At 42.8% G+C, this 11,183-nt stretch overlaps 1 protein-coding gene across 4 annotated transcripts in view; it reads right to left on the reverse strand.

The window, feature by feature from the left end:
- The window catches only part of LOC109463757, a 53,818-nt gene that overhangs the window by 2,571 nt on the left and 40,064 nt on the right, over positions 1-11,183 (reverse strand). For all 4 annotated transcript variants that reach the window (XM_019760606.1, XM_019760605.1, XM_019760604.1 and 1 more), the window contains exons 8-13: positions 8,074-8,259; positions 7,130-7,309; positions 2,317-2,421; positions 1,648-1,775; positions 1,083-1,212; positions 175-306 (exon numbers count right to left, since the gene is read on the reverse strand). In XM_019760606.1, the coding sequence (XP_019616165.1) occupies positions 175-306; positions 1,083-1,212; positions 1,648-1,775; positions 2,317-2,421; positions 7,130-7,309; positions 8,074-8,259 (861 nt within the window). The remainder of the gene's footprint in view (positions 1-174; positions 307-1,082; positions 1,213-1,647; positions 1,776-2,316; positions 2,422-7,129; positions 7,310-8,073; positions 8,260-11,183) is intronic.

Raw genomic sequence — 11,183 nt, forward strand, 5'->3', positions numbered from 1 at the left:
CAATTTCTACATTTTTCCAGCGATCCGCAGTGCCTGGTAGAGGCTAGGAGTGCAGTACTGAAGAAAAAGTCTTATGTGTGATGATTTCACAGTGAAGAGGTCAAGCTGAAAATTACAAATGTTTGCAGGTTTACAGCACTTAGATTTTTGATGACAAGATTTAATGAAGCCCACCTTTTTGCAGAAGACCATCTGGTGGTCGAAGAGGAACAGTGTCCTGTCCTGAACCTTCCCCCTGGCTGCTGTGATGACCCGTACATCCCCGTTATAAATCAGCTGGGAGCTCTTATCCAGTACATCTTCCCCCTGATATAACACAAGACAAGGCATTTAGTCACATTTCAGGACAAGAAATTCATTTTTGGGAATACATGTAGGTGCAACTGGTGCAACTAATTTTTTTTTTGGGGGGGGGGGGTGCACCATATAAAACAAAAGCTATTCACAGATCTTACTGATCCTCTTCTAAGCTTCAGTCTGAAATGGGAGCTAACTTCAAAATCTTAAAATCTCAAAAGTACCACAAGAAAGATTTATCATTTTTCTGACATTTAGATGCCAAGAATATCCTGTATAGTACTATTATGCATTATTGTGCAAAAATACCTACAAAAATACAAAAAAAAGGGTGCACAGCTCCAATTTTGGGTTCACTAAGGTGCACATGCACCCAGTACTTTGAGCCCTGCATTTGATAAGATGTATGAACATTTGCTACTACTTCATATGTTGATGAAGGCTACCTGGTATAACATTACAAAGAGACTAAAATAAAATAAGCCGCTGGACAAATTCTCTGAAACTTAAGCTAGTTGCTTGGCAGAGACCCGGTTGCTTGATCTAATTTTGTTACAGTTCCAATTGCTACTCCTTGGTAAAAGTTAATAGAAAAAGATCTAAATGTCTGAGGTACACTGACAATATCTACACCTTTTAAGATGGAACTGATAAGGAATAATGTAAGGACGACAGGAAGAATTTAGTGACAAACAAGTACATCTGAGAAAAAGAGAAAAAAAGTTTAAAGAAAATATCTGAAGATCAAAGGAAGAAAGATGAAGTGACAAATTGGTTCAGCTTACCTCCCAGCCTTCAACATCCTGTTGCCAGGCGGCAATCTTATCGATGTTCTCCAACCGTCGCTTCCTCTCGTTAATTAGGTTAGCGACGTCTTTCATGGCCTCCAGGGCCGCCTTCACATCTTCATGATCCCTTAAAAAAGAACGCAAGAGGTTTGCTTGTGACGTCTACTTGCCTGAGGATCAAATTTTTCATCCGTAGTTACCGGTAAGATGAAAAATTGACTTGTTTGTTGCCTGCCTTTAGATCTTCAGGGTTGCAGGCATAATTATGGCTTCACCACACCACGAAGTGTTGTGGTGAAACATATTGTTTTCCCTCATGTTATTTCTCCTACTTTTCCTCCCCCTTCTCCATTTTGTTAGACGGATTCGATTTCTTCACTTTTGAGCCAAATAACACGAAATTTGGCATACGTACAATGTAGAGTGGCCAAATACCGCCAGACATGTATACATGTACATGTATATGAGCAAGAGCTGAATGTTGACAATCTCCCTCCAGATATTTTGACAAGAGGGAAGCTTAAATCTTCCCACAGAAGAGAGTGAAGTGCAGTGTCCTCACCTGTGTTCAGGCTTGGTGTACTTGAGTAGTTCGGCCAGCTGAAGGGGGTATTTACAGATCTTCTGCACAGGAGTCAGGAGGAAGCCGTCCAAGGCAAGGTCAATCATGTTCTGAAGTAGTCTGCAAGCCTGATGACAACAAACACTTTGTTAGGACTTGTTAAAGATATACATGACTTGTACATGTACAGCAGTCAATAATTAACCAGATATGTAATGAATTTGGTAAGGCCGTAAGTCCTAAGAAAAAAAAATTCCTGTTTCAGTTCTAAGAAAATAAGGGTCGGTACATGTGCACATGTAGGTAGGGACTATCTTTTTTTTCTTTGAGACTTTGGCAATCTCTAGTGATCCAACGTACATGTACATGTACAGTACAACATAATATACAGTTTGAAAAGTAAAACTTGCATGAGGACACTTAATATTTTCAATGTCAATTAAATATTGGAAAACCAATTTCATCATCACCGTTTCATCACTCAGGTGTCAGATCATGGAGCTAGGGTTGGTTGGGAAACAGGAAACACAACATTTTTCCCCCTAAGCCTACGGGTAGTTACATGTAACATCAATGTAGAAGACACGTGGCCACTATAGACAAGCGGTACTTATGCAAAATCGGACAAGGCAATTTAGTACATCATGGATATTCTTTGGAGATGCTGACCTCGAAGAAATGTCTGTACTTCTTGCTCTTGGTGATTTGGTTCAGCTCAGTGACAGCGTGGGGATGGTTGTTACAGTACTCTGAGTAGATCTCAAATCCTTCTCTCTGGAAAAGGATGAAAATTGTCAGCAATCAAAGCATTTAAAGCAGGATGTAACAAGTGGTTATAAGAATAGTACCATTTCTTCTATGCTCTCTAAACAAATGCAAACCAATTTACTTGTTATATTTTCTTAACAAAATATTTATGGGTTCACCACACCACGAAGTGGTGGTGAACCCATATTGCTTTTTCTGATGTTTCTTCTTCTTCTTCTTCTCCTGCCATTTTTTAAATGGATTCAGCTTCTTCATTTTAGGGCCTAAGGTCCTGAAATTTGGTATGGAGGTACAGTGGGCAAATACCCCTAGGCGTTTTTTAAATTTTTGTGATACAGGCTTTTAAAATGGTTTTATTTGAGATTTTTGGCTGTGTTATAGCAAATGTATTACTGTGTTAGTGTGCCGTGTTTACCACGTCTGGGCATGAGTCATCACAATGGAATGCAGGGCATCAACCAATAGGCATGCAGCTTTCCTCTATACTTCTTGCTGATTGGCTGTTGGGATTTAACTTGATTAACACCTGCACAGTCTTGTAGTGTTCCACGCCATCTTCGGGATATAGTGATGTGGTCTATCTGGTTCTCTACAGAAGCGTCAGGTGATCGCCAGGTTACCTTGTGGCTGTCCTTGTGGGGGAACAGGGTTCCTCCTATCACCAAGTCGTTTATGGAGCAGAAGTCAGCGAAGAGCTTCTCCGTTTTCGTTCATGGTCCCAACACCATTGCTTTTCCCATTTACTCGTTCCTTCCCGCTGTTTCCTTGTCCCACTTTTGGCGTTCATGTCACCCATGAGTATCGTGATATCTCTCTTTTTCCGTTTGGCCATGGTGGCTTGTAGCTGCTGGTAGAACTGTTCTTTGTCTGCATCGCTTGCATCGTTTGTGGGGGCGTATGCTTGTATGATGGTTGTATCTTGGCAGCGGGATGTGAACCTGGCCACGATAATCCTCTCTGAGACGGGCTCCCACTCCTTTAAACTACGTGTGCTTGACTTTGACATGATGATTCCCACTCCCCTCACGTGTGTTGGGTGCTCTTCAGGGAAGCCAGAATATATGATGGTTTCTCCACTTTGCAGGGAAGTTTTGCCGCTTCCAAGCCATCTTGTTTCACTAATCCCAACTATGTCAATCTTTAATCTCTTCATTTCAGCTGCTACTTGGTGTACTTTTCCAGTTTGAAAGAGGGTTCTAACATTCCATGTTGCGATTCTGGTACGGTATTTGGGGGACAGGAGATTCAGTCTTTCGGACGTCATGCGCTGTCCCCTGCCAGAGTTGTCATCCCTTGGATTTACACGTCTCTTTCCGCTGGTTGCTCCGGCAGTTGGAGACTTTCTCTTTGAGGTTTTCGTAATCAGTTTGGATCCACCGATGGGTGATTGGCCCAAGGGCTTCGCGTGCACCCATTGGCCTCAGGGATTGTGGATGTACTCCACGTTACCCTGAGTTCACCCCTGCACCACGGTGAGGCACACTGACCCGGAGGACAGTGTGGGGACTGCGGCGATGCTGCTAGCTCCCTAGGTGCTCCGACTTCGCAGAGAAGTGCGGATGTGGGCTCTGACCACCATCTTCTACTGGCCATCTGCAAGATACGCCTCGCAGCATGTAAAAAGAAAGAACAGAAGATAACAAAGTACAACGTAGAAAGCCTGAAATCACCAGAAACAAAACAGGTTTTTAAGCTTACTTTGGCCAACCGCTTTGACATCCTACGATATAACTCAGACGAGGAAGAAGAAGAGGGGGGTGAAGGGATCGAAGCTGAATGGGCCATCATTAAGGAAGCCTACACAAGCACATGCGAGGAGGTTCTAGGAAGGGTAAAGAAAGAGAGGAAGGCATGGATGAGTCAGGACACATGGGAGAGAAGTGGAGGAAAGACGCAACCTGAAAGGAAAGATAGACAACAGTAGAACCAGAAACCAGAAGGCCACCGCTGTGAAGCTCTATAACAACGCAGACCGGAATGTAAAGAGAAGTTGCAGGAGAGACAAAAGGAAGTGGATCTCTGACATCGCCACTGAGGCAGAAGAGGCTGCTTCCAAACAAGACATGAAAACCCTGTACAGAATCACACAGACCCTTAGTGGTAGAAGGAGACAAATCAACAAACCGGTCCAAGACAAAGATGGTAAACTGCTTGTCGCTAAAGAAGAACAGATGGAACGCTGGAAAGAACACTTCGAAGACATCCTTAACAGACCACCTCCACTAGATCCACCAGAAATCGAACCACACGAGGAAGAACTACAGATCCGTACAGGCCCTCCAAGTAAAGCAGAAATACGCAAGGCCATAGCATCATTAAAGAATGGTAAAGCGGCAGGACCTGATTTCATACCCGCAGAGGCATGGAAAGAGGCAGGTGAACTGTCTGTCGAAGTGCTACACCCCCTCCTTAAGAGAATTTGGCAGGAAGAGAAGATTCCCCAAGACTGGCAAAAAGGTACCATCATCAAGTTACCAAAGAAAGGAGACCTAACAGATTGTAAGAACTGGCGGGGTATTATGCTCATCTCAGTTGCAAGCAAGATCTTGTGTAGAGTGATCCTTAATCGAACAGCAAATGCGATGGAATCCAGATTAAGAGACAACCAAGCTGGCTTCCGCCCAAACAGATCATGCAGTGACCAGATAGCAACCTTGAGGATAATAGTGGAACAGTCCATCGAGTTTAACTCGCAACTCTACGCTGTTTTCATTGACTATGAAAAAGCATTTGACTCTGTTGATAGGACCACACTATGGAAAATCCTTGCCCATTACGGAATCCCAGGAAAGATCATCAACATGGTCAAGGTCTTCTATGCCAACTTCCAAGCACAAGTGCTACATGAAGGAGATCTAACAGCGCCATTCAACATGACTACAGGAGTGAGACAGGGGTGTCTCCTGAGCCCACTACTCTTCATAACTGCACTTGACTGGATCATGGGGGAAACTACAAGAGAGGGAAGGACAGGGATACAGTGGACCTTACTGAACATGTTGGATGATCTTGACTTTGCTGATGACCTTGTCCTCCTGAGCCACAGCATTCACCAGATGAGGGATAAGACAAAGAAGCTGGAGCAGAACTCCAGTACAGTGGGACTTGGAGTTAATGCAAAGAAAACCAAGGAAATGCGAGTAAAAACAACTGGGAATGCCAAACCCGTATGCTGTAGGGGAGAGGAACTAGAAACAGTAAGGGAATTTACTTACCTTGGAAGCGTCATCACTAACGATGGAGGATCGAGCAAAGATGTGGATGCCCGTATCGGAAAGGCTAGAACTGCATTTGCCCAACTGAAGCCAGTTTGGAGATCTAAAAGCTTCTCGCTGAAAACCAAGCTTAGACTGTTCGAGTCCAACGTAAAATCTGTTCTGCTGTACGGATGTGACACATGGGGATTGACAAAACACAACATGAATAAGCTACAGGTGTTTGTAAATGCTAGACTCCGGTACCTTCTTGGGATCTGGTGGCCCAGAAAGATTAAGAATCAGGAACTGTTGGAAATAACAGGCCAGGAACCCATAGAAATTACGATTAGAAGAAGGAAGTGGCGTTGGATTGGTCACACACTACGAAAACCGCCAACGTCCATAACGAGAACAGCCCTAGACTGGAACCCACAGGGGAAACGTCACAGAGGCAGACCCCGCCTCTCCTGGAGAAGAGGCGTGAAGAAAGACCTGGAGAGAGCGAACACAACCTGGCAAGAAACCAAGAAGATAGCGACGAACCGGAGACGCTGGAGACTACTCACTGAGGCCCTATGCTCCCGAGTGGGCGAAGAGGACTAAGTCAACACCTGCACAGAGCATTTCCACCTGCACAGAGCATTTCTTGCTGATTGGCTGTTGGGATTTAACTTGATTAACACCTGCACAGAGCATTTCCATACTGACAGTATGTCTTTATTCAAGTGTTTTGGTAGGTATTTCAAGCTTTTCTGCTCCAGCATTGGAATGCGGGGCATGAACGTTTTTTATTTTATTTTGAAAATCAACAGTTTGCATTATGCAATTAAAAATCCTAACCAATAAAGTAGGGAATAGCTATCCAACTGTTGTTTTAGTTGTATGTTACTTCATATTATAGTTATATCAATGTAAATCATTGTTTTCCCTTGTGTTTCTCATTCTTTCCCTGCCATGTCGTAAAATGTGGTGAACCCATCGCTGTATTTGCTCCAAAGCAAATATTGGCCTTTCTAGTTTTAAAAAAATATTCTTGACATCATTAAAAATGGTCAAGAATATATAAAATTGTTTTCCACTAAATTCTTGAGCATTAATAAAAGTTTTTTTTAGTAAAAAGTACCAATCATGAAATGAAGACATTGTATATTAGGTTTTACTTGATCATATTTTTTCACACAACCTCTACAAAAATGTCTGACTCAAAATATTCGAATGGTATCTTGTTTTGATCGTTTAAGGTAACATTTGCAAAGTAAATGCATTATGTTACCTTCACATATGGTCTGCTCTGTCAATTCTTACTCAAACACATTCATACATATGGTCAGACAGGAGTCTAAATCCCTCCTGCTATAAAATTGCAACATGATGTAACCCAACACTAGTTACCATGGTAACAGACAGTCTGGTTCAGGTCATTGATCATTTTTTTTGAAGAAGAAGAAGAAGAGGAAATGTTGCAAAAAACAAGATGTTTTCCTTTCATTTGGTAAATATAAGGATCATCCACTCACATGTTGCAGAAAGCATTTGCCGACTTCACTGAGATGTGGAAGGTCTTGCCTACTGCTGTGCTCTAGGGTTTTCAGGAAGCCAGTTTGAAACTCGTATATCTGCTCTATGTTACCAAACACTGTCTTGATGGTTTCACAGGTGAACATCTCTGGTCTCTTTCTGCACTGCTTCACATAACCCTGAAAAAATTATGTTTTACGTTATTGTACAAAAAAAGGATCTCCTACATGTATGTATAATATTTGTAGAGGCATTTGCAGCATTTAGACAACCCTGAAAAAATAATCCATTTTTCAATACACTTTCCAAAATATTTTTACCCAACTTGTAACCATGTGTCATCATGAGGTGCAGTTCTTCGAGTGTTCACCCAGAAACCAAGAGGTTCTGGGTTTGAATCCTATCACCTATCATCACAATTTATGCTGATGATAACAGGCTAAATCTCTTTGGGTGGGCTTATAAAATATGATATAAGAATAATGGGATGAATCAAAATTTGATCAATACAAGACATTCAAATAATCATACCTGTATCTGTATCATTCTGTATAACAAGACAGTAGTATAGCCACACACCAGATTGGTAGGTACGCAACGCGGTGGCATCTATGTTACACTGAACTAATCTTTGTACATCTAATCATAGCACATCAGCAGAACGTACTGCGCCAGTGCAAAACCCTGATTTTTCGTAGTCTTTGTTGGATGTTTGGTCAACGTTGCATCAGAATTTTGGGTGTTGCAGATGACTTCTTTTCCAACAATAAATTTGAAAACTACAGATGGGATGTCAACCTTATGTATGCGAAAACGACCTTATATGAGACATTCTGCCGAAGTGCTATGCACAATACATTACGGGTTTTGCGCAGGTGCAGTACGTCTGCCGACATGCCTCTAACCACAAGTGTAACAAGGGCATAAACAACCAAAAGTTTACCTCAATGATGTCCCTGAGGTGTCCGATGTAGTCTCTCTCTGTGCTGAGTATCTCGTTAACCACGTTGCTCCTCATCTGGTCCTTGTTCTGACTGAAACTCACGCTGTACCTGCGCAGGTTCACACTGGTTCCCTGTCTCATCTTAGCTACATAGTCTTCAACTGTGTCCTCCTGGTTCACTCTCAACTGCATAGGGACAACAGTTCAAATACAGAATGTGAAGAACAAGAAATCCTTCCTTCAGGTTCATACAGCAATTTTGGTTTATGTAAACTCCATATTCACTCTATGTTTGTATGAAATTCAATATGAATTTTTGATGTCTTGGTGTTAATTATAACTTACATGCATGTGAACATCTACATTGTACATGTTTTGTAATTATGTCAGAAGGACATCAGCAGCACCTGGGTGGCCTTTGCATTGACGCTGCAATTAATTTGAATACAATAAATTATGGCATTAGTTAACCTTTATTTTGTATTGCTTACAAGTTAGGCAACAAGGAGATGTTTAAACTGGTAACATTTTATCTCTGATTATGGTTCTCAAAAATAAGTGTTTTCCTTCATTTTTCCTACATAAACTAATGGGACGGTTCAGAAAAATGGCCTTAATTATGATTGTCAAGAAATCAATAATATTACCCAAAAGTTATCTAAACAAAAAAAGGAGTCAGAGTGCACGTGTGTGGTACTTTGTACACAAAACAACCTGGGTATGCATTTCATAACAGGGCTCGAAATACCCGGTGGCGCACTGGCGCGGCGCCACCTGATTTTGCTTGGCGCCACTTATTCCTAAACTCAGGTGGCGCAGCGCGCCACCTATAATTTGCGGTAGGGACGTCACTGCTGCGACACCGCTCTTCCCCAGCTGCTACATGTAACATCATCCTTGCGCAAACGAAGAACATGGCGCACGTAATACCCGCATAAGTGTGCCGCAGTAGCAGCTGAGCCTGAAGACATGTAAAGGTGGCAGCAGGGTTGGACAAGTTAAATTGCCCGATTGCCCCGGGCAAGTAAAAGTGCTAATCGGGCAAGCACATCTCCCTCTGGGCTTGCCCGATCGGGAAAGTTAAATTTTTGTGACACCCCAGTATAGCGGCAAAATTGCTGATTTATTCTCGCAAAAGTACCAATTAATTCCAGTCAAAATCATGTCCATTTGTAAATAAACCCATTAAAAGTCCCTAGATACCATTACCTTGACAGATTAATCGGTAAATAGCTTTATTTTCTACGAAACACCCGGGGCCCAGCGTCTCGCCTCGTCTAATTTTGGGTAAAGGGATCATTTATCTTGTCCCGAGTATGTAAATTAGACTCCTTAAACAGCAAGGTATGCAAATATCATGCAGATATATAATAATGCAGGAGAAACTAGAAAAAAGAAGGAGAAATCGGGAGAATACAAGAGAAAGAAGGAGAAAGCAAGAAAAAGGTGGAGAATATAGGAGAAAGCGGAAAAATACAGGAGAAAGCTGGAGAATACAGGAGAAAGCAAAGGAATACAGGAGAAAGCAGGAGAATATAGGAGAAAGCAGGAAAAAGCAGGAGAACACAGGAAAAAGCGGTAGAATACAGGAGAAAGCGGTAGAATACAGGAGAACAAGGAGAAAGCAGGAGAACACAGGAGAAAGCAGGAGAATACAGGAGAAACCAGGAAAACACAGGAGAAAGTAGGAGAACACAGGAGAAAGCAGGAGAATACAGGAAGAAAGCAGGAGAACACAGGAGAAAGCAGGAGAATATAGGAGAAAGCAGGAGAACACAGGAGAAACCAGGAGAACACAGGAGAAAGCAGGAGAATACAGGAGAAACCAGGAGAACACAGGAAAAACCAGGAGAATATACGAGAAAGCATGAGAACACAGGAGAAAGCAGGAGAATACAGGAGAAAGCAGGAGAACACAGGAGAAACCAGGAGAACACAGGAGAAAGCAGGAGAATACAGGAGAAACCAGGAGAACACAGGAGAAAGCGGTAGAACACAGGAGAAAGCAGGAGAATACAGGAGAAACCAGGAGAACACAGGAGAAACCAGGAGAACACAGGAGAAAGCAGGAGAATACAGGAGAAAGCAGGAGAAACCAGGAGAATACAGGAGAAACCAGGAGAACACAGGAGAAAGCAGGAGAATACAGGAGAAAGCAGGAGAAACCAGGAGAATACAGGAGAAACCATGAGAACACAGGAGAAAGCAGGAGAACACATGAGAAAGCAGGAGAACACAGGAGAAAGCAGGAGAATATAGAAGAAAGCAGGAGAACACAGGAGAAAGCAGGAGAATATAGGAGAAAGCAGGAGAACACAGGAGAAACCAGGAGAAACCAGGAGAAACCAGGAGAAACCAGGAGAAACCAGGAGAACACAGGAGAAACCAGGGAGAAACACAGGAGAAAGCAGGAGAACACAGGAGAAAGCCAGGAGAATACAGGAGAAACCTCCTGCTTTCTCCTGTATTCTCCTGCTTTCTGTGTGTTCTCCTACTTTCTCCTGTGTTCTCCTGCTTTCCCTTGGTTTCTCCTGTATTCTCCTGCTTTCCCCTGGTTTCTCCTGCGTTCCACTGCTTTCTCCTGTATTCTCCTGTGTTCTCCTGCTTTTCTCCTGTATTCTCCTGCTTTTTCCTGCTTTCTCCTGTATTCTCCTGCTTTCTCCTGGTTTCTCCTGTATTCCCCTGCTTTCCCCTGGTTTCTCCTGCGTTCCACTGCTTTCTCCTGTTTTCTCCTGTGTTCTCCTGCTTTCTCCTGGTTCTCCTGTTTTCTCCTGCTTTTTCCTGTGTTCTCCTGCTTTCTCCAGGTTTCTCCTGTATTCTCCTGCTTTCTCCTGGTTTCTCCTGCGTTCCACTGCTTTCTCCTGTATTCTCCTGTGTTCTCCTGCTTTCTCCTGTATTCTCATGCTTTCTCCTACTTTCTCCTGTATTCTCCTGGTTTTTCCTGTGTTCTCCTGTATTCTCCTGCTTTCTCCTGTGTTCTCCTGGTTTCTCCTGTGTTCTCCTGGTTTCTCCTGTGTTCTCCTGCTTTCTCCTGTGTTCTCCTACTTTCTCCTGTGTTCTCCTACTTTCTCCTGTGTTCTCCTGCTTTCCCTTGGTTTCTCCTGTATTCT

Source organism: Branchiostoma belcheri, unplaced genomic scaffold, assembly GCF_001625305.1.
Source record: "Branchiostoma belcheri isolate BF01 breed outbred unplaced genomic scaffold, Haploidv18h27 scaffold13, whole genome shotgun sequence".
Taxonomy (NCBI): Eukaryota; Metazoa; Chordata; class Leptocardii; order Amphioxiformes; family Branchiostomatidae; genus Branchiostoma; species Branchiostoma belcheri.